Source organism: Aedes albopictus, chromosome 3 (genome assembly GCF_035046485.1).
Source record: "Aedes albopictus strain Foshan chromosome 3, AalbF5, whole genome shotgun sequence".
NCBI classification, from domain to species: domain Eukaryota; kingdom Metazoa; phylum Arthropoda; class Insecta; order Diptera; family Culicidae; genus Aedes; species Aedes albopictus.
The window spans coordinates 75,297,050-75,322,049 of record NC_085138.1 but is presented as its reverse complement, the minus strand read 5'-3'; the positions used below and the strand labels follow the sequence as shown (position 1 = coordinate 75,322,049).

The following is a 25,000-nucleotide window of genomic DNA, read 5'->3' as shown; positions in this document are numbered from 1 at the left end:
TCAAATCAATCGGTTTGAAATTGACTTAGTTATAGCGGCAAGTGCCCAAAATAGGTACACCTGCCCGAATGGTACAAGACCCTAATTTGCAATCACCCACATCATTTCATGTCTTTTCTACTTCATAACACAAAAAAGCAAAAACCTTTCGAATATAATGCAAAAACCAATTGAGGTATATTTCTAAACTTTTCCTTAAAATTGCTTTGACATTTCCACCTACAATGACGTCCAAACACTTTAAAAAATCAGAAAAAAAACATCAGGAGGTCAATGAGTAATTCCACAGACTATATGTCCGTTAAATTTAATATGTACACAATTTTGAATTTGAACTTGGATGTTTGTACCACAGACAAACAGACGTAACACTTGGAACAACATACGATGAAAATCATTGTCACAAAAACAAAATAGCCCAATGCTAATAACGCTGTATTTCACAAACTCACTGAGTAGATGGCGGTAGTGGGCAATCGTCAAACAGGAGCGAAAACGATGCAAGCGCCGTGAGCAAGAGATTTGCGAACTACAGAATATTTGAATGATCCGTTAAAAAAGAAAACGATGGAAAGTAAGTAGAGTAAGACGTCTGTTTGTCTGTGTTTGTACTCTGTGCTAGCGATGTAGTAATGTTGAGATTTCGAAATTCAACTCATGATGTTTCCTTCAAATCCTTCCAGAATTTCTCCTTTAAATTAATTTCCAGTTTCTCGCAGTTTTTTCTTGAAATTATCAAAGATTTTTTTCTTTTCTGGCTTTCTCCAGTTTTCCCAAGTAGGGTGACGAAGGGTATTATCGGCAGGTTTGTTCTCTTCGTCATGGGGGGTTTTTGTGGACCGAATTGCCTGAAATTTTGGCATATAACTCAGCTTGGTGGGGAAGGATTTGAGGCCAAGTTTGAGACCAACAGGTTTCAAAAAACCCCCCATGACGAAGAGAACAAAACTGCCTAGAATACGTAAGTTCCCCTATATCGAGAGGTTTTTTTTATTTATTTTTTATTATTTATGTGTATTTCTACTTAAGCTAATTCTACACTGTTTTCTTTTGTATTTGCTTGCATAATAAATAGCTCCTTCCGAGATTTTTCACGATTTCAGGTTTATCGAGGTTTTTAGAGTATGTGCCTCTGTAGCCGACCTACTGACACATGATGTACCCCCCGGACTTTCATCCGGAGTTTCTCGCTGGAATCCTCCCGGATATCTTTCCAAAAGTTTTCCAAAGTTTTTCTAATTTCTCTTAGTGGTTTCGGGATAGTTTTTCTTGGAATTAGTTCTAGAACTTTTTCTGTTCCGAGATGTCCTAGTTTCTCTCAGAATTTATTTCGTAGTTCCTCTCGAAATTTCTCTAAGAAGCCTTTGCGGAGATTTTCGGAAAATTTGACCGGGATTCCTTCAGATGTTTCTCCGGGAATTTCTTACAAAAATCTCGTAAGTTTTTCCAGGAGATATTCCGAGTAAAACTCTTTGAAAAAATCTCCAAGAACTTTGGAAGCAATTTATAAAGAAATCCCAAAGGGGAGCATCCAGAAACTCGGGATAGCTTCTGGTAGAGATTCCAAGAAGAGCTCTGGGAATAATCTCGATAAAATCCGCCAAGAGATCTGTAAGAAAATAATCTAAGATGGATCACTACAATAAGTTAGATTATCAACGGGACAAAACTCCATAAGAAATACCAGCAGTAGGTCCTGCAGAAGTCCCAGAAAACTCTCTAAAACACCTTAGGAGAAAGTCCAGGATAAATTCTGAAAAACTCTGAGAGACATCCAGGATCAACGACGGAAGCAATCTTTCTCACAGAAGCTCCGAGCGAAATCTTAAAAGAAATCCCGCGAGAACCTTTGGGAAATATACCAGCTGATACAGTTGTAGAAATCCAAGGAGAAACTCTAGAAGAAAGCTATAGGAAATTTCTTAAAGAAATCATAGGAGACACTTCGGGAGAAATCCCGGAAGGAATTCCTGTAGAAAATAAGTGAAAAACTCCTTTAAACCGTGGAAGGAGCTTCAGTAGAAATTCCAGGAATAACTCCTTCAAGAGAAATTCCGGGAGAATTTCTAACAGAAATTCCACGACAACATCTGCGGTGTATTCTAAAAAAAATCTTGTGGAGACTGGAGATCTTGTGATAAATGCTGGTAGAAACCCACAGGAACTCTGAGAGCAATACTCAGAAAATCTCTAAAGAATTATTATTAGATTCCCGTAAAATTTTCAGAAGAAATCAATCGGAATCCTGGGAGATTCTCAAGGATGTATCCCCAAAAGAAATTTTCGAATCTTGGAAAAATGCTGGTAGGAATCCGGAAAAATCTCCGGAAAGAATAAAAAAATGAATACCAAGACAAATAGCGTGAAAAATTACGGAAGGAATGTTGTAAAAATCCTTGGAGGAATTTCAAAAGATATTTCCAAAGAAATTCCAGAAAGAAACCCTGACAGAATGGACACATGGACATTGGACACATTAACACTACATGATCGATTTTTTTTTATTCAGACTCAATATGTAGTGAATAACTCTGTAGATTTCGGAGTAGATCTACGATTTATTGTATTTTCATCGGTGCAAAATTTCTCGAGTAATCACGATACTGAGAATTGCAGGTTTTTCTCTGTGAAATGAAATTTCCTGAGGATTCTCGGTTTTCCAGGATCTTCTACCTGGCTTATAAGGCCATCTTCTCCCATAACCCTAGTTATGAAGCTTATCATATCCCACAAGAGTTCATACATATGAGTAGGTGGGCATAATGGGCAGAAGGGGCAAAGTAAGCACCCTGCATTTGCGCTGTTATAATTATGACACATTCTACCGTGACGTTACAACGTTTTGACCCCTTTCTGGTCAGATTTTTCACTATAACTCGTAAATTCGATCGTAAATCCTCAAATATTTTTGCAAATTTGGAATCCTTGTTAAGTTACCAATAAGTATGATCTGTTGAACAGTTAGTTTTCATTGAAAATGTATGTTTAAAATGGAAATTAGTAGTGTGACGTTACAACGTTAAATTTTAGAAACATGCCAAATGATAATTTTGTCAAACGACTATTAGGCTGACACAAATTTCAATTTTCTCTGATGTCACCCCCCCCCCCCCTCGGAAATTTTTTGTCAGAATTCGACATTTTGAGGGGGGATACAAATAAATTATTTAGGAAATTTAAAAATTTTAAAGTAAAATTAGAGTCGTCGAGAAAATTTCTTAACAAATCTGATGAGTTTGACGATTTTGCCTAATTGTTTGGGTAATTTTTCGTGAAATACGTTTATTATTTTTCATTCCCCCCCTTGACGAGTCAACGAGCAAAGTGACAAAAGAAGAAAATGAGATTTGTTCCGGCAAATGAAGTTATGCCAAACTCTCGTCTTAAAGTAGGTTGAAGTGGGATAAGATGTTAATTTTCAAACTTTCGTCGTTTTCAATGATGAATAGTCTCATTTGTAAGGCATTCGAAGTGTTAACAGCAACTAACAAGTGTTTGCTTGATACTTCTGCGGGAACATTCACGAAGCTAATGCTGTTTCATCGATTTTTAGCGTTTTTAAAAGTTGGCTCATAAAACGGAAGAGATGCAAAAGGGTCATCTACTATGGAGTAAGATGCCATTTAACATGGACAACATTGGTATCAACAACCGTGCGCCCCCATGTGTTTATGAATCTTCCTGGAAAAACATGGCTGATGAAACAATCACAAGGGGGGGAGGGCGTAGCCAGTTCGGGGGGTCGCGATGTTACCAAAAAATATGTTAAATTTTTATTCTATTCTGTGCAAATTACACAAATTTTTAATTTTGCATACCGCTACCCCCAAAAGCCATAATTTGAGGAACAAATTTTCAGTATAAAACGCCTTCAAAAGAAAAAAAAATCGGACATGACACTATTGTTTACGAAATGTGAGTGGCAAATAAAAAAAAAACGTATCATTGATCATCGAAAATCCCTCCCACAGTGAATTTCTGGCTACGTCACTGTATCGAAAAAACTCGGATTCGTTCATTTAATGTATATTTTTTTCCGAAAAAAAATCATAGGGCCCCAGATGTTTGACAATTCCTAAAGGGGGTCACCACCTCAAAAAGGTTGGGAACCCCTGATCTACGGTAATGATCAAATCACATTCGGGTAACCTTTTCTTACTGTTGGGCCAGTAATCCCGGAGGGATCTCGAAAAGAACTTTTGGAGGAAACCTAGAAGGAGTTCCAAGAGGAGAACCGAAAAGAGTCCCAAATGGAATCCCGAAAGAAATTCCTAGAGTAATCCAAGAAGGAGTTACTGAAAAAGTTCTGGGAGAAGTTCCTGAAAGAATCTCGGAGAAATGTGGGTACTCAAACCCTATTGAATTATACCTAGCCCTTTTACATTAAAACCACAGATAATTTTAGGAAACTAAAACTATAAACTTCATCTATTTCCATCTACTTTTCCTACCCACAGCACATCGGCTCGCGCGAGGGTGTCTCCAACAAGATTGACGCCGACACTCGGGTGCGCATCGACGAGATGAACCGGGCCCTCAGCTCTCACAAGGAATTCGTCATCAAGGACGTGCTCGAGTACGTCTATGCCATCAAGCTGGAACTGCACAAGAACTACCGCCAGTAAAGAGGGCGTGCGTGTGCGTGTGTGCCATCTGGTATAAACTGCCCAAAAACAACGGATGCACGACCGCAGCCCAGCCCAGCCCAGCCCCGGAGATGAGGAAGAGGAGGATAATTTTCGATCATTTGCATCCGCGTCGCAACCGGCTTCGATTTGAATTCGTTGCCGGTTTGGTGAAACTGTAAACCATTGCTAACATTCCCTGGCGCCGATTGTACAGTACTTTTCTCGCTCGTTTTTTTTTTGTTTTTCATACTTTTTGTTTTAAAATTTGAAATGCAACAGATGCGATGTGGTGTCATGGCGATACCATATCACTATATTTATAGTATTAAGTGAAACGTAAGATCATGCAAGAAGGAAACGCTCTAGGTTAAGAATAATAAATTAAGGAAACCAAGGCGTTTTGATTTTTTTTCTATCACATTTATCCAATCCAGCTCATTAAACATGTCATTTAAGTAGTAGTAAGTACTATCCGAACAAGAATCCACATGACAGAGATAACACACGCGATAAGTTTGTTATCATTTGCTATCTGTAGATAAGAAGGTCGCGTGGTAATTACGCGCTTAAACAGTTCTTTTCAGCATTTCGTGTATGATTTATGGTCCGAATTATTTATTTCGTTTACGAAGTAAATTATTTTCCAAACATTTAGCTTTTATGAAATGTCTAGGTTTATGTCCATTGTTGCAGATAGCAACGCCGACGAGTTTATGATCTAACGATGAATAAACGTAGGTGGCGATGCGAAAAAAATGTCATTACTTCAAGAACTTTCACGAGAAACAGAAGCTAGAGAAACTATCCCAAACCTGAATAAGAAAAAACCTTACCCGAACATTTGTCCCCGAAAACGAAACCAACAAACCCTCAACCTGCAAGAGTACGGACCGTCTTCCCCGGCAAGAATGAAACCGATACCGTGGCAACATCTTTGGTTGCTGACGGCCCGTATCCCCCGGCTAGTACGATCATCTGATCATTATCGTAGTTGTAAACATGTTGGTCTTTCGAAGCCAAGCTTCTAGTTTATATGGAAGATCACCTGCGACGGCCCAGACGGTGTAACGCAGGTACAGTCCCAAAAAATCTTATCGATTATTTTTGTTAAATCCCGAAACTAGAACGAATAACCATGCAAAGAACAAAAAATGTACCTAGCGGTCCTGCTGTTAATGAAGTTGTTATCTCACAATTGTAACAATATTTATGTGTACAGTAAAAAATATAGGTATTCATTTGAAGTATTTTCTCCAACACGGTCTGTTTGTTCTCTCTGTTCCAGTAAAATGTCCAAACTTCGAAAATTTCACGTTTCAGGAATCTCTGGTTAACCAACTGGTATTTCTTAACTGATTTGATTGCGGCCAAATTTCATAGATACCCACCAACCATTGAACACTCCAAATGATTTAGATCAGTGTTTCCCAAACTTTTAGGAGGTTTCGTCCCCTTGTAGCTTGCGAAAAACATTTTCGACCCCTTAACCGTTATGTGTCCGACAAGCTTTTTGCTTTTTTTTACACCGTGCTTTTCAAATGGGCGCTGGGTACCCGGGTACCCAGACAACCAGTCATCGTATAAGATGTTGCATAAGATGATAAAGTGGAGGCCTTATGCGTGCATGCCGCCATTTAGGCGCATGTAAAATGTACGCATATCGCCTTCCCTTTAACATCTTATGCAACATCTTATACGATGACTGGTTGTCTTGGTACCCTGTCGGCCACATAAGGGTTAAGTGAGATTTATTTTTCCATGATAAAAGGCTGAAAATTTGCTAAGCGAAAGCTTTTGAAATCCCACTATTTGACGCTACTGTGGCAAACTGGTGAATAATGTATCTCAATTAGTATCGCTCTCATTTTCATACGTCCACTGCCCACACGAAGGGAGACCTGATGACGAGAAAGAAGCGTTCTACGCGCAGTTAGAGCAAACATACGATGGTTGCTCGCCGCGTGACGTGAAAATCGTTGTCGGCGACATGAACGCGCAGGTAGGAAGGGAGGAAATGTACAGACCGGTAATCGGGCGAAACAGCCTGCACGCCGTATCGAATGATAACGGCCAGCGATGCGTAAACTTTGCAGCCTCCCGTGGTATGGTAGTCCGAAGCACCTTCTTCCCCCGCAAAGATATCCACAAAGCCACCTGGAGATCACCCGACCACCAAACAGAAAACCAAATCGACCACGTTCTAATCGACGGTAAATTCTTCTCGGATATAACCAACGTCCGCACATACCGCAGTGCGAATATAGATTCGGATCACTACTTAGTCGCTGTATGCATGCGCTCAAAACTTTCGACAGTTATCACCACGCGTCGAAGTCGAACGCCGCGGCTCAACATCGAGCAACTTCGTAACGTAGAAGTGGCTCAAGACTACGCGCAGCAGTTAGCAGTGGCCCTACCAACGGAAGAGCAGCTTGGCGCAGCTACACTTGAAGATGGCTGGAGGGACATCCGATCCGCCATAGGTAGTACCTCGGCTACAGCACTAGGCTTCGCGACTCCGAATCACAGAAACGACTGGTACGACGGCGAATGTGAACAGTTGAAAAACGAGAAGAATGCAGCATGGGCGAGAATGCTGCAACACCGTACGAGAGCGAATGAGGCACGTTACAAACAGGCGCGGAACAGGCAGAACTCAGTCTTCCGGATGAAGAAGCGCCAGCAGGAAGAACGAGATCGCGAAGCGATGGAAGAGCTGTACCGCGCTAAGGACACACGGAAGTTCTACGAGAAGCTGAACCGCTCGCGCAGAGGCTTTGTGCCACAAGCCGACATGTGCCGAGATAATCACGGGAATATTCTCACGAGCGAGCGTGAGGTGGTCGAGAGGTGGCGGCAACATTACGATGAGCACCTCAATGGCGACGTTGCAAGTACCGAAGGTGGCGTGGTAACAGATCTAGGAGTATGTGCACAGGACGAAAGACTTCCGGCCCCTGACCTTCAAGAGATTGAGGAGGAGGTTGGCCGGTTGAAAAACAACACCCGAGCAGAAGGGAATAGCAACAGCATAATATAATGTGTTATTTTGGAAAAATAACTGAGTAACGGAAAGAGTTATTTTCATGTTATTTACATAGCATATCCTGTTCTAAACATGTCTGTCATAAGCGGCAAAATAACAAAAATTATAACAAAAAAATTTTCCTGGAAGACCTGTTTAATAACATGTTTTGTTAGTTTCAATAACAACCTAATAACAGCGATTTTTTTAAATATTTCAATAACAAATTTTGATATGCATAAGTTATTGATAACAATCTGAAAACAAAATTTGCTTTTTTTTCTGTTGCGGATAGGAACTCCTCCAAAGTCCCATATGAATTCAATGGGATACGCAACAATAGCATCTATTGTTAAATGTTTCATTCATAATTGGGACGCTATTGTTGTCGCAAGCGATTTATTATCGAAAACAGAGAGAAACAATAGTTTTCGTTTATTTTCCAAACAACTTAACCCTTTCGGGACGACTTTTTTCTACACATATTTCCGGAACAAATTTATGTTTTTCCAATGGTATACATTATAATACTTAGGGAAACACTGATATATTACGTTAAATATTTTTTTTCGGGATGTTCTAGGTCATCCAAACTGTCCTGGAGTTGTAATACTGGGAGATTCAAATAAATTCATTAATTTACAACGTTCCTCCTATCAGAACATGTTCGATAAGACTCATTGAGTCAAGGAAACTATTTTTTACCGATTCAAAAGTATTTCAGATATCGACGACACTCCAAATTGTCCCGAAATAAGATTACTTGATCTACCAGATCAACAAACGTTTCAAAAATGTTATATCGTATCAAAACATATCCAAGTAGACCCTCTCAGTCAAAATACTAACTTTTGCTACTGCGTCACGTATTACAAGTATTCTAGATCCTCCAAAAAGTACGTTAATTTGAACCATTCAATCTACCAAATCAACCAAGACTTTAATTGTGTCTTTTTGTTATGAAATATATCCAAGTAGATCCTCTAAACCAAAACATTACCTTCAGTTACTGTCAATGGATTAGAAATATACCAGGTCATCCAAAATGTACGTGAACTTATATTCATTCAGCCAAGACTACCCCTTGACAAGGTCTCAAGCATATTCCTGAAGTATGATATATATTTGTTATTCTATTCCATTCACACCGAATATTTTCCCAGTAAACATAAAATCAAGGATGGAAAAAAATCACTTCAAGCGATAAATAATACAGGATACAAATAATCCAAGATAGCCTTGTTCTTGCAGTAGCATGATGCCGACGCCTCACACCGTGCTCGTACCACAGAGCAATCAAAGCATCTGATGCACGCTTTATCGCGTGATGACCCGTTATCGGATCATGTTACAAGTCGTGATAAATTTTATTCATCACAATTTAGGTCACTTATGCACCCGTAAACCGCATTCATTATTAGAAATAATACATTCAAAAGAATATCTTCAAGTTAAAAAAGTAGGAATGCTCAAAAAGTGAATGAAATCGCGAATTTATCATTTCGACTTCATGATAGCGATCGCATCGCGCCCGCACATGTCGAGCGAATCATTCTTCTCGGACCGTAGTTTGTTATGATGCTTGACGACAAATTGTTATAATTGTTGCTATGATCGCGCGATGCCTTTCAACCGCGACACATTCAAAATCTGATCATGATCACTAGATTTCCATCCTTGCATAAAATCATTACATTTATGGACTTCTGCCAGAATTTATGCTGAAGTATTTACTTTTGCAGACAATTTGACGTTTGAGCGAAGCGGCATCGCTCGAACGTCAAATTCTTCTGTGAGAGTAAGCAGGCCATCAGAAATTCGTGCAGAAATCCATAGGGCACTGCATGCCATGGTTTATATGATAATATTTTCAAAGTCCTTGACGTTTCGTGGTCTTGGAAAATGTTGGCTTTCATGGATAGCGTGATTGAATTCGAAATGTGTGATTCACCCGCGTGAAAGTGTGCGCTTATTTATGACGCTAGTGAGATTCTGGAGAAAATGAGAATAATGAGATTCCAGAGAAACTGTAAAGCATTCCGAAGGTAGTTAACGCTGACTGACATTTTGAAAGGCATATCGCTGGGGTTTTGGGGTGAGGACTTCAAAAGGGTTTTTTATTTATTTGTTTTATTGATGTTTCTCGGTGAGCCAATGAAAACTATTGGTTTAACGTTGTGACGTTTCGGCTTACTGTTTTACTTCAGCCATCCTCAGACACTAAAATTTATTACACGAAAATACATTATTTTAACAAAAAACATTAATGAACATTTACAACAATTAACATTTTTTTCACACCACAACTCACATTTCGATCACCGCAGCAACTTTCACCTTCTTTACTGCTGGGCGATCACGTACCTTCTGATGTGGTACGTCATGGTTGTGTTGTTCGTCGTCGATTCTCGTTCTCTCTTCGTCGTCTCTCGTCGGTCGTCATCTGTCGCAACTTAACCACTAGCGCGTTGTAGTTTGCGTTAAACGTTCCACACTCACGTTGGAGGTTCACCGTGTTGTTTTCGCCTACCAGCTTGATGTGGAATGTTTCCGCCGCTATCCTGCTCTCCTGGTCAGCGATGCGCTCCACTATTTTCGTTTTGTCAAAGTTGAAATTGTGGCCGTCGCATAGTATGTGTTGTGTTAATCCTGTTCTGTTGTCTTTTCGTCTGACGTCATTTTTGTGTTCGTTTATTCGTGTGTCCAGTTTTCTGCCTGTTTGTCCAATATACACCTTACCGTCATTCGTCCCACATGGTACAGAGTACACCACATTTTTCTGGTGTCCTGGTGGTATGGGATCTTTTAGTTTGGTAAAGATCTCATCTTTTATTTTGTGTTTCGCTTTAAGTGCCAAAGTTAATCCATTTTCCTTGAGGATTTTATTCAGGTTTTCGCTCAAATGGGGAATGTAAGGTGTGGAAACAAACTTTGTTTCTTCCACCTCACTTCCGCTCTGTAGTTCATTATAGTGTTTATGAACTCTTTGTTCGAGGATATTCTGAATGAACCACTCCGGATAGTTGTTACACTTCAGAATCGTTTTTACCGCGCCTATCGCTTGTGGGCGGGTTTCTGGATCGGTGAGTTTGATCGCTCTATCCGCCAGAGCGATCGCCGTGTTACGTTTGTGCGTATATGGACTTTCGGAATTGAAATCCAAATAACGACCTTTCTCCTATTTTGGCAGCCAAGCTTTTTCCAACTTCCCGTTGTTCTGGGACAGCATCATGTCCAGAAACTTAAGACGTCCATCTTCTTCATACTCCACCGTGAACTGCAGTCTTTCGTGGAAACTGTTGAACGTCTCAAGAATCTTGTCCACATGTTCCCTCCGTGCCACACAGAAACAGTCGTCGACGTACCGCTTATACACCACTATGCCGATTTGGTGCTCCTTCAGCTCATGCATGCTCTCCTGCTCCAGCCTTTCCATGACGATGTTGGCGATCACTGGTGACAATGGCGATCCCATTGGCACCCCGAATGTTTGTGTGTAGCTCTCTCCACGATAGCTGAAAAAAGTCGAGTTCAAAACGAGCTCAACCGCTGCTAGGAAACTACGTTTGTCTATCTTCGTGTATTTCGTAACTTCGTTCCATCTTGTCTCTATACACTCCAATGCGTACTCTACTGGAAAAAAGGGTTGCAGTTAGATCTACCATAAGATCAAAGCCTGATACGATTGCGGTTCACGTTCAGTCTACGGTAGGAGGAATTCAGCTTGAATACCCATGCAAATCCTGTTAAAAAACTTGTGGAACTCTAAAAGACATACTGGGGATCAACTTTGATATGTCATTGAGGAAAATTCGGAGGGTATTGAATGGCAATACCAGTTTGGGTTTCTTATAGAAAATGAATGAAAATTATAGTGGAGAAATCTAATAAGAAGCAAATCAATATTGGTCGAGATTTTTTTGGGTTCCGGCGTGTTTTGACAAGGCTGATAAATAAAGATACTTGTGATGATTTGAGATTCTTTTGTGATTCCTCCAGGTGTTCATGCGGGATTGCTTCAGAGATTCTTTCCAGGATTTGTTTAGGAATTCCCTATGAGATTCCTCCAGGAGTTCCAAAAAACCTCAAGGATTTTTTATCCAAGATTTCTGCAGGAGTTGCTTCTGAGATTCCTCGAGAAGTTTCTAAATACATTCCCTTAGACATTTTTTCTATAATTCCACTTTTTGGAACATTTTCAGATTCCGAGGCGAACCAGCCTAGGGCTGAAAGCCTCGTAAATTATAACATTTTTAAAAAATTTTTCTTTTGAGGTTCCCAGAAACAATTCCCAGATAGAACTGTTAGCGAGACATTTGTAAGGAAATCAGAAGGAACCCCTGGAGGAACTCCAGATAGACCACAGTGGTGGAGAACAAACGTTTTGTGTAAATCTGATGATGGCTGAATGAAGTAGGCCGAAACGTTATGCCAAAACGATTTGGAAAGTCTTTTTTCACCGAAAAAAATCAACAAATCTCGAAACACAGAAACAAAAAAACACTCCTACTAAGTAGTTCTATGAAAAAAAACTCTTGAATTGCGTAATAAATCCCACAAGGATTAAGAACATCTAGGAGAATTCCAGAATAATCTTCTGGGGGAATTCCAGAAGATTCTGCAGAAAGTAAAAAAAGGAGTAATTTCCGAATTGAGTTAATGTAAGAATCCTGAAAGGAGTTCCTGGAGGAACGGTTGAAGAAGTTCTTGAAGGAACCCCGCAAGATTTTTTTGGTTGAATTCCAGAAAGGTTACCCGGATGAATCGCTGAATGAATTCCTAGAGAAATTTCAGATTGACCTCCCGGAGGAATCTCTTATGGAGTTTTTGGAGGAATCCAGAAAGAACTCCGGAAGAAGTTCCTGAAGCAATCTTGAAAGTAATTGGATGAAATTTCAACTGGAAATCCTTGGCATATTAATTATATTTGCTCTGCAACAAACTAACTGACTGACTGACTGCCTAGCCAATACAATCAATGTTTTCTGGGTCTTGGAATAAATTCTTGAAGGAATATCGGAAAGACTCTCTTAATTAATTCCGGAAGAAATCCCGGTTGAAATTCCTGTAGGAATTCCAGAAAGAACACCTGGTGTAATCTCAGAACAAAATCCCCGAGGTACCCCAGAAGGTTTTGTGAGAAGATCCGATGAAGGCCCTTCTAGAGGAATGCTATTATGTTCCTGGAATATGTTCCCGGAGCAATCACCAATTCCTACATAAAGGAACTTCTAGAGGAATTCCAGGAGGTATGCCTAGTTTTTCCCAGAAAGAAGTTTCTCCTGCAGAAACCCAGAAAGATCTCCAGGAGGAATCCCAGAAGGAACTCCTAGGATAACCACAGATGAAACACTTAGAGGAATCCAGGAAGGATTTCAGGATGAATCTTACAAAGAATTCTTGGAGCAATCCCTGAAGCAACTTCTGGGAGAAAATTTACATGAATTCTGGGAGGGATTGGATTTACAGAAGAAAATGCTGCAGAGACCCTGGCATTTTTCAAGAAGTTCCTTCTTCGATTTCTTCAGGAGCTCCGTCTGCAGTTTCTGCAGAATCCTCTTAAATTCCTTCGGAAGATGATTCTGGAATTCTCTCAGATGTTCCTAATGTAAATCCTCCAGGTGTTTGTTACAGAATTCCCTTAGGTGTTTTTGTAAGGAATTCTTTATGAAGTCACTCCAGATGATCCGTGAATAAATCATCTATGAGTTTTTGTTTTATTAGGTTCTCACATTTCAGTAAATTCTTGCAGAACAACCTTTTTTGAGAAATTCATCTAACAACTTCTTAAATAATTGATTCAGCATTTGTTTTGTTAGGTATTCCTCCAAGAGTTTCTTCCGAGTTTTCCCATATAGTGATGCCAATATTTCTACCTGGAAATGCATTCCAGGAATCCCAGAAAAAAAATCTTAAGGAATCTTCCTTGAACTTCTGAAGACATCTCAGAGGAAACTCCTGGAAAAATCTTGCGAAGAATTTATGGAGGAATCTCGGAAAGACTGATTCGAGGGACCCTGGAAGAATCCCGGAGGATAAAGAAATCCGGGAAGGAATCCCGAGTTTCAGGGAATCTCAGAGGAAACTGCTGAAATAATCCTGAATAAAAGCCATAAATATCTTGAGTTAATGGCCATTTCAAACTCCTATGAGGTTCTGTGCCTATCTGTCCGTAGATAAGAACAGTAGTAGAATTCAAGGAAATTTGCTCGTCCTTTCTAGTTTTTCTTTAAATAGTTATTAATTTTTATTTTTTCTATTGCAAGAGTAAAGTATTAGTGACTGTTCAACAACGGACAGCTTCAGAGGGCTATAAAAAGAAGTAGTTCAAATTCAACCACCCTTGCTTCGTTGTTCAATAAATCATCTTTCATTATATTAATCATAATTGATTCGATTGAAATAGTTTGTTTTTAAAGAAAGACGGGCAGGTGTAGAATGAGATGAATTTTTCGATTGCTGAAAATTGAAAATATATACAAAATTACTGTTCAAATATGGTATATCGTTTTTGATATAAAAAAGTATGTGACATGCTACAGCAGTATGAGTAACAAACATTCAGGCAAAATTTATACACAATTGACATATTAGTTGTTTGGATATTAAAGTCTCAGTGAGACTCGATTTTTTGAATAATATTCAATTGTAAAACAAAAAGGCATGAACAAAATGAATAAACATTTTTTTATGCTTCCAATCAAAAGTATAAACGATGCAGTTTAAAATGCAGAAACCGCTTCTTGATACCATTACTGAATTGGTAACTGTGCTTCATTACATTCCAAGGAATAAAACAGTTCGTTTTTTGTAGGTTCTTCCGAATAACAATGCAACCTATTACAAATTTTACATTACAATGGTGTCGGCAATCAAAACTTTACATCCAGTTATTTTCAAATAAGGTGTACAATAACATAGGATCAACTTTGTTGAAAATAAATGATAACAAGAAGAGTCGAAAACTTGCATCAATGGCGCAAAAAGTATGCATTTTTTACTATGATCATCTTTTTGGATTAACTTTTTGATGAAGAAAGCAATTAAAAGTATATTTTTCCTCTGTATCACTCAGAAAGCAATATGTTTCTACGATGGATAAATTTGAGTCAAATCCGTAGTGCAATGACAACACTGGAATCAAATAAATCAACTCACTATATCAAGCTGGATGCTGCTTTGTGCATTATTACTGATTAATAAATGAGCTATACCTTCAGTAGAATAATATTTGTTTCCAATGCATTAAAACATTCATGAAAATATGCATGTTAAGTATGTGGAAAGTTATGTAGCATCTTGAGAAATAGGTTTTCATTGATGTTTAACTATAACCACTTCATTTACATAATAAAGAACATTTTGTACAATGTTATATTTTTCCTACAATGGTTATTGAAAGTTATGCAAAAAACCGATATTGATTTTATTGAAAAAAAAAATAATAATAACGTACAAGCATGATGCCCGTTTTATAATTTGAACAGTCTTTAGGTGGTAAACTGTTGGTTTGTCCAGTAGTATTTTTTTTTCTTGAACTCTAGAATGATCTGAAGAACCAAGAACATTCAAAAAATATCAAAAAGCATGGTGGAAGCACTATATGCAGACTCACAAAATCAGATTGGATAAGTTTTGTTGTTGAAAAACTGGCAATACTTCAGCTCATCTAATAGATCATTTGGGACCAACATTGGCAATAGCTGATATAATATTGATGGGCCCAGAAAACCTCGCAAATTTCAAATAATAGATAATAATCTGGGACGGGACCCGTCAGGTGTCAGTGCAAGTACGAAACCATTTGTCAGTCAGAAAAGACTACTTCTGATTGATCGATTTAAAAAAAGCAGCGTTGCGTCCCGTTACGTTAGTTTAGAATAGGGCTTTTTGTTGTTAAGTTTGCCGTGTTGTTAGTAGCTACTGGTTTTTAAATCTCGTTTTGTTGAAGGTTGATAAGCATCAACATTTAGGATATGTTTCACTTTCCATGCTGTTTTTATACCGAGCTTGACGTGGAGAAATTTACTCATCGCAGCAGTATAGGTAGTTAAAAAAATAGTCAACAAGTTCGATGGAATTGCGTATGAATATTATTGGCCACACTGAAGCAACACCCGTATGAACTGTATTGAAAATAATAGGAGGGCTTGTACCAGCCAGCTGTCATGTCCCGTCCGAGATAATAATCAACATTGATTTATGGATGCTCCATGGGTATCTATCGTCGTTAAAAGCATCTTCAAATTTCGTCTCATAGATCATATGACCTGATCTTTCGGACGATTTTTTTGGGTCTAAAGAACTTCTATATTAGAAAAAAAAATATCTGTAGTACTGCGTTCATCCATTGAGATCATTTTAATTCAGTTATTCACGCTGCCCGTACACTGCGCCAGCGAGATGTGCATTACCTTATGCATAAATAGGGTTAAACTCACTAAATGATTGTACATATCTGTGAAATAAAATAAAGGAACTATCACAGACTTGGTTGACCTGATGTTCTGGATGATAATAAAAGAAGAATATCTGACTCACATCAAAATCAAAATCATGAATGGTCGATCTTGTTTTGTAGAACCAGCATGCCTATGTCTCGCTTGCCGCGGAAATCTATGAAACTTGTACTAGAAACTAGCTGTTACGGTATAGATTGCATGATCTGATTTCTAGGATGATTTGTATAACACAGAACATCTAAAATTTGAAAAAATAAAATAAAATACATCAGTTCCTGCGTGTATATTTACTGAACAAGAGTGGATAACTTCGAATGAGTGTAATCAGTTTCGTACCTTTTAATTCCGCCCTATGTTGCTTATCCTTTGACAGATACGCGTATTTCGACTACCACTTGTAATCTTCCTCAGTGTCAGTTATCCACAAGATTACAAGTGGTAGTCGAAATACGCGTATCTGTCAAAGGATAAGCAAAATAGGGCGGAATTAAAAGGTACGAAACTTATTACACTCATTCGAAGAGGGTATTCTGCTTAGAGGGTTCGATAAGTCGGTACAAGAAGAGTGGATAAATAATATTGTAAAACGAAATGTGAGTGCTATGATGCTTTGATCTTAAAGATCATTGGAACTTAAATTTCGGATAAGACTAAAAGACCTAGAATGCCTTACACACATCAACAATTATCAAGAATGATTCATCTTGCTTATCAGGTATCAGAAGGCCGGCTCCAGAGGCACGTTATCCTCCATTTGGGACATTTGTGCCATCGCCAAAATAACAGCCTATTTCATCATCTATCTGAGGGAAAAGGAAGGAAAAAGGATTTGGATGGGGATAGGGACAGGTAGGGAAATAGGAAAAATACCCTGGAAGAGGGTACTAACGCACAAGCGTACCACAATGGGTTCAAACAGCGCCCTGAAAAGGGCACTGTAATAACGCATAAAGCGAAAGAGAGCCTATAGCTCTTTACCACAGCGGGTTAAGAACAACAGAATATCCTGAAGATTCAGGTTCCTGAAGTCAGTTTCACTTAATAAGTGTTTACCGAATACTCGGAAACGCAGTTGCGCGAAAACTGGACAGTTACATATCAAATGATACGAAGTTCCATAATCGGATTCACAGCTATCACAGGCAAATGAATCAGCTTGCTGAATATTCGCCATGTGGTAGCTGAGTCGGCAGTGGCCAGTCAATGCTTTGACCAGCATGCTGCAATTCTGCTTAGACAGATTAGTTAGATACTTCGCCACCCGTAGAGATGGCTCAGCACTATACAATTTGGTTTGACGACATGACTCCAAACTATTCCAATATTGTCTGTGTTGAGTGACAGCCCAGGTGTGAATCTGAAGCTTAATCCAACACTTCGATATCGGAATAGCTGGCTCAGGGCCAATGAAGTCATGTGATGCTCCAGAGCGAGCTAACTCATCAGCCAATTCATTTCCAGCGATGGAAGAATGACCAGGTACCCATAGAAGGTGAACAGCGTTTGCTAAATTCAGCTCCTCGATTTGAGTTCGACAAGCGATAACTATCTTCGACCTGGAGTTGGCCGAAGCAAGTGCTTTAATAGCAGCCTGGCTATCTGAACAGAAGTATATTACTTTGCCCATTACGTGCTGCTGAAGTGCTGATTGCACTCCGCACATAAGAGCAAAGATTTCGGCCTGAAAAACGGTACAGTGTCTACCAAGTGAATAAGACTGATACAGCCTTAGCTCACGAGAATAAACACCAGCACCTGCTCGACCTTCGAGAAGGGAGCCATCAGTGTAACATACGATGCCGTCTGAAATACTTCTTTCCAGATAACCAGATGTCCACTCTTCCCGGGAAGGGAATTTCGTGGAAAATGTCCTATATGGAAAATTACAAGCAATTGTAAGATCACTTGGAGCAAGGACAATTTTGTCCCAATTCACCAAAAGTGGAAACAACGAGGTGTGTGTTGAACTGCGGTTCACAGGAGTTTCCTCTAGTAGACCGAGTACCCGTAACCGGTAAGTGCAAGAAAGGGCTTCTTGTTTGAGATGAATGTGTAGTGGGGCAACGTCAAAGAGAACTTCTAGCGCTGCCGTAGGAGTTGAAGAGAACGCTCCAGACATCGCCATTAAGCACATCCTTTGGAGATGGCCTAATTTTGATTGGACCGTTCTCACTTCACCCTTTTGCCACCACACAAGACATCCATAAGCCAATATTGGCCGAACCACAGTTGTGTAAATCCATTTGATATACTTGGGTTTTAGACCCCAAGTTGTACCAAAAGTACGCCGGCATTGCCCGAAGGCCATACAAGCTTTCTTGATTCTGAACTCAATGTGAGGTGTCCAGGAAAGCTTGGAATCAAGAATGACTCCAACGTACTTTACCTGTTCAGTCACATCGATTTCAGAATCAAAGAGACGCAAAGGTCGAACGCCATTACGGTTTCGCCTTTCCGTGAAAAGAACAATACACTGAAACCTCCATTTAAGTCGATGCATGGCTGATCGAAAATAATTTTTACCGTGCCGGCAATGACTAAACTATACAGTTTTATATTTTTTGACAAATCTCCTTTGTCATGCGAAGTGTTAAAAAATATAAAAGTCTATAGTTTTGTCATTGCTTGCACGGTAAAAATTATTTTCGATCAGCCATGCATCGACTTAAATGGAGGTTTCAGTGTAGATGTTTTACTCGGATTAACCGAAAGGCCATATTGGCGACACCAACCCTCAACTACCTGAAGGGCGTTTTGCATCAGGTCGAAAAGGGTGCTGATGCACATACCAACTAACAATGTTAGGTAGTCGTCGGCAAAACCATAAGTAGGAAAACCGCTATTATTGAGTTGCCTCAATAGCGTATCTGCTACGAGATTCCACAAAAGCGGTGATAAGACTCCCCCTTGGGGGCATCCACAAACACTCAATTTCCTAATCCCTGCTAGACGCAATGTCGAGAAGAGATATCGGTTTTTGAGCATTTGGTGAATCCAATTGGAAATCATTGGAGATATACCATGACTCCGTGCGGCTTCCAATATGGCATCGAAAGGCACGTTGTCAAAGGCACCCTCGATATCTAAGAAAACACCCAAACAAGATTGCTTTTGAGCGAATGCTTTCTCGATATCGTAAACAACCTTGTGTAAAAGAGTCACAGTGGACTTACCAGATTGGTAGGCATGTTGGTTCACATGAAGAGGCACGTTGGCCAGATGAACATCACGGATATGATGATCCACAATGCGTTCTAAGCATTTCAGAAGAAAAGAGGTCAAACTGATAGGTCTGAAACTCTTTGCTTCTTCATACGACGCACGACCCACTTTCGGAATAAACTTTACAGTAATATCCCTCCAGGATTTGGGAATATACCCTGTAGCAAAACTGCAAACAAGTAGTTTTTTCAAAACATGTTTGAAATAATCAAATCCCTTCTGAAGCAAAATAGGATAAATCCCATCTGCCCCAGGAGATTTGAAAGGAGCAAAGCTATTAAGAGCCCACTCAATCGATTCTATAGTTACAATACTCCGAGCCGAAGCTAAAGAATCATAACTACAAGAAAAGACATCAGGATCATCCGAAGATTTAATATCCACACATCCAGGGAAGTGTGTGCTGAATAAGCATTCCAGAACTTCCTCATCAGAGGAAGTCAGATCGCCATTTGGCAAACGAAGTTCGTTCACCCGGAAATCCTTAGATTTCGCAAGGATTTTGTTTAACCGACTGACTTCACTCAAGCTGGAAACATTTGTACAAAGGTTTTTCCAGCCGGATCGTTCAGCAGACCGGAGAGCTTTCCTGTAGGCCTTGCGAGCCGACCTGAAAGCCTCCGAACCAGCCGAACGTCGTCTGTTCCAACTCTTTCTACATTGTTTCCTGAGTTTCGCCAGATCAGAGTTCCACCAAGGGGTTCCTCTTGTGATCTTCACAGACCGTAGAGGGCATGCTTCTTCAAAAGCTTCCATGATGAAGGTCGTTGTAGTATCAACGGCATCATCTAAATCACTTGGAGTGTCAATGGATGGTGAATATCCATGAAATTTGGCTGCAACCAAATCAGTATAAAGATCCCAGTTTGTTGACCGAGGATTCCTGAAACGCAATGTTTGCGAAGTAACATTTAAATGTTCAAAAAAGATGTAGCGATGGTCAGATAAAGATTCTTCATCTGACACATGCCAATTGGTCAGCTCGTGACTAATTCTGCTAGAGCAAAGCGTTATATCTAACACTTCCTCTCTAGCAGATACCATGAAGGTTGGGCGGTTGCCTATGTTAAGTAATGCAAGATCTGTACTACTTAAGTACTCCATCAAACTGGAGCCTCTCAAGTTAATGTCTGAGCTGCCCCAGATGATATGGTGAGCATTAGCATCACTGCCAACAATTAGCGGAAGGCCTTTTGAAGTGCAGTATGCGATGACTTGTTTGAAAGCATCCGTAGGGGATGGTTCATCATGTGGTAAATACACAGAACAATAGACGTATTGCCTGTTGAGGTTTCCAACAGATACATCAATTGTGATAGCACATACATCTCTGGTGGTTAGTTCAGAGATGAGTGTAGCAACTATTGCGTTGTTGACAAGCACACAGGCTCGAGGCATGACACGCGAGTTTGCCATTTCATGTTTACTGAAAGTGGCAAACACCGGGTTCACAAGGTTTCCTAGATAGAAATTTCCCTTACGAAAGTAAGGTTCTTGTACCAAGGCCACTTGGGCTGTACCATTTTGCATAAGTCTGCAAAGATTGATCGTTGCTGTTCTTTTATGCTGAAGATTGATCTGAGCTATCCTAACCGTAGCCACTACCCAAACTAGGTAAGATTAAACTCTTCGCAACAGCAGCACAACAAAGAACAGCAACAATAAAACCAAATCGGTATCGATTGGAAAACGCCAAAGGCGAGGATACACAGAATACACTGTGTAAATCGCATAATGCGAAACCATATAGGTGAAAATTTAAACTAATTAACAACATCTTCATAATCCCGCCCTTATTTAGCCTCAAGTGAGACTAAAGAAGGGCAGCTGATTGTCTCGGAGAAACACAAGGTCCACTGCACCATTGCTCCGGTTAGCGCAGTAAGGGCTACATACTGTGGAGGGCGCCCTGGTATTCCACAGGCTCCGTTAGCGGTTAGGTTTTTATTAGACCCCCCTAGCCATTCATTCCTAGGCACGGTAAGCATAAAGCCGCATCACACCATGAATTAGGGGTCACCTGTTGGTGGATTCTTACCACCGGAACAGGCCGTCCGTAGTGTTATTCTTAGCCAATTGAGACAATCGCTACCGACACTACACAGCTATCTAGGCTGATCGAGAAAAGAAGTTAATATTGATGATCAACTTCATACGGACTCGAACAGCCGACTTCATTGGAACTTAAATTTCGGATAAGACTAAAAGACCTAGAATGCCTTACACACATCAACAATTATCAAGAATGATTCATCTTGCTTTGTAGAACCTTTGGGAAATATACCTGCTAAACTTCTGTAGAAATCCAAGGAGCAAATCTAAAAGATTGCTATCGGAAATTTCATAGGAGAAACTCCGAAAGGAATTTTCGCAGAAAAAAAAAACTTCTTAAACTCATAGAGGAGCTTTGGTAGAAATCCCAGGAATAACCCCAAGGAACAATTCAAAGTCATAAATAAGCATGCACGTTGAACTATTGCTGGTTTACAACATTCACAGCTGAACAAAACCAAATGCAGAATAATAAGCTGAAATGATGCTATTCACATTGTAAATAGGCCAAAATGCAACATTTTTCACGTATGTGAACAGGAATTTAATTATAAGCTTAACAAACGTCAGCAATTTTCGTTTGTTCGCTTTGCCCTTACTAGCTTAAATATAAGCTGAAGAAGAACTTACTTCTACACGTTAAAAAGCTTATGTTCCACAGTTTCCGATAGCTGATTATTGTGGTCTACATAAGTTGAACAAATGCTTTTGATGTTTAATACTTCAGCTATTGTGGGAACGTTCAATAATGGTTTAACAGTAAGCTATATAAACGGATTTATGATTTATTTGTTCGATTATCACTTTTCGATTGAACAGCAGGTCAAAATGATTATAATAGAGCAGTACTGGAACGTTCCTCATTATTAAGTATGTCTTGTGCAACAAACCAATGCAAAATATTCGAAACACTTGCTAATTTTCGTAGCAATTTCAAAGTTGTAGTTATCTTCACAACTTTTTTTTTAAATAAATAATTGAAACCTTCCATAAATCTTAATATTGATCTTTCACAGCTTTGTGAACATGTTTCACTCTTAGCTAGCAACTTACCAATTCTAGGATGGCGTAGTCGGCAAGGCATGCGACGGGTGATTGGGAGATCACGAGTTCAAATCCCAAATTGAGAAATTTTTAGAAGAGCTGGATGAACATAATTGCACCTCGCACTTCAATTTGTTTTTATTTTCGCAGCAGGTTATGATAGCTGAATACAAGTTTAATATGAGGCTGATATAACACAGATTACTTCCGACTGTAATGCCTGTATCGCGCTTGCAGAAAAGATTGCTGAATAACTTCTCCACTTTTGTTTGAACAACGCCTGATTACAAGCTGTGATGAAATAATGTTAAACTGTAATTCAATCAAATGTGGAATAAAAATGTCATTGCAATGTTGGTAAAATGAGTGATTAATCCTTGGGACTCCTTCAAAAGGAATCCCGAGAGAAACTGTAACAAAAATTCCGCGACAACATCTGCGGTAGAGTAAGGTGGGGCAAAAGTTCGACCCTAGTTGAAAATTCAACCTATTTCAAATATTTGAAGCAAATAAAAATAACTTAATACCGTGTGGTGGTTCTACCATCCATGAGCTAAAATTTTGCTGAACAAAGTTACGCCAAATGTCTTTTCATTTTTGAGTTACAACACTTTTTGCATGTGTGTGTTTTATTCGAGCTCTTGCCCCACCACTGGGGCAAAAGTTCGAATCTAGTGTTTGTGGAATGTTACTAACCGGAGCACACTGTTTTGGCACTTTGGTATTAGGAATACCTCAAACCACTTAATATTTGATGTTAGAACTGGAATACACTTTAAAATTCGATCTGGATTTTCCCCAAATCAGGGTTAAATTTACTACACCAAAAAATTGCCCCACTTTACTCTATATACTGAGAGAAACTCTTGTGGATATTTCGGGATAAATCCTGGTACAAATGGTTATGAAATGTTTGTAAACTAAGTTCTAGACTAAGTTAAAGTCGAAAATGGTATATAAAATCCTTATCAAATGCGCTAAGTTCGTTACCATAAGGTGCGAAAAAGGTTGGAAGTGAGATAAAAATGACTGATTCGTGAATTCTTCCCTATATAACTGTAAGTGTTAAAACCACAAATCAGTAACAAATTTTGAAAACGACGTATAATCAATGGTGTAGCATTGATTATACGTCGTTTTCAAAATTTGTTACTGAAATATACCATTACCCCAAAATCCATAACAACGAATGTCATTGCTTAGAATCTACAATTACATTTAGGATTTTGGGTTTTGGTGCAAAGCAAAGGGATATTTTTTTATGTAAATGATTTAGAATGTAATACATAGTACATTCGAAGAAATGACATGTTATGGATTTTGGGGTAATGTTATATTTGCGGTCCTTACACTTGCAGTTATAAAGGGTAGAATTCACGAATCAGTCATTTTTATCCAACTTCCATCCTTTTTGCACTTTATATAACGAACTTTGCTGATATAGTAATGATTTTATATACAATTTTCTACCTTAACTTAAACTAGAACTTAGTTTATGAATATTTCATAACCATTTGTGTGTCTTCCCTTTCAACTAACTAAGAAGGAATTGAAGTTGTATCCAAAAAATGACGATTTGAATAAAAATCCGACTTAGACTTTATTTGGAAGGTGACCCCAAACTTTTGCACGGTGACTTGTAAACCTAACTCGATAATTTAAATTATGTTATGAATTTTTCCGCTAAAATCTAATGAATGGCTCTCAAAGAGGATAGAAATAGGGTTCTAATGCAACTTTCATTTCAAAATTAGGTGGACCAAATTTTGAATTACACCGAAAACACTTTTTCGTTCAGATTTAGAAAAAACGTATAAGTTTAGGTAAACTTTTTATGCTAAAAATTTCATATGAAATTTGTGATAAGTACCTACGAATCAAATCTAGCTCTTTATCATTCTATAAAGTCCAAGAACGAGTGAATTAAATGAAAGTTGGCTGACATATGACCGGAAAACATTTCTATGTTTTCGAGGGGGTGACCCAAACTTTTGAACAAGTGTATATGCTCTTTTTACGCTTTATGCGTTGTTACAGTGTCCTTTGGGAACGTTCAAAAATTACGTCCAACATTTGGGGGAGGGGGGGGGGGTCTAGAAAAGTGTGACAGTACGTGTATTTGGTATAGGAAAAGTGCGTGACAGAGGGGGGAGGGGGGGTCTAGAAATCCCGAAAAACGATGGACGTAATATTTTAATCTTCCTTTTTCAGGGCGCTGTTTGGGCCCATTGCGGTACGCTTATGCGTTAGTACTCTTTTCAAGTGTATCTTTTCCTATTTTCCTACCTGACTTTATCCCCATTCTAATCCTTATTTCCTTCCTTTATCGTCAGGTAGATTATGATGGTAGGTATTATGGCGATGGCAGAAATGTCCCAAATGAAGGATAACTTGCCCCTAGAGCCAGCTCTCTGAAACCTGATATAAAAGTAACAATAGGAAAGATCGGTGAAGTACTAGATTTGTAGTAATGACCTGAATTTTAGCATGGTGAGAAGGTCAATTCTTCGTTTCTGCACTGAAATGGTGCGAAAAGCGTGGGTATTATGATTCCTTGCCTAAATTGA

At 39.2% G+C, this 25,000-nt stretch overlaps 1 protein-coding gene and 1 long non-coding RNA gene across 2 annotated transcripts in view; both read left to right on the top strand.

The window, feature by feature from the left end:
- The window catches only part of LOC134291443 (uncharacterized), a 388,672-nt gene that overhangs the window by 189,757 nt on the left and 173,915 nt on the right, over positions 1–25,000 (top strand). The gene's annotated exons all lie outside the window — the stretch shown is intronic.
- LOC134291442 (V-type proton ATPase subunit G-like) lies at positions 4,456–5,022 on the top strand (the record flags this gene model as incomplete). Its single annotated transcript, XM_062859179.1, is given in 1 exon segment — positions 4,456–5,022. A coding segment is annotated over 1 exon segment (170 nt), but the record flags the coding sequence as incomplete, so codon positions are not given.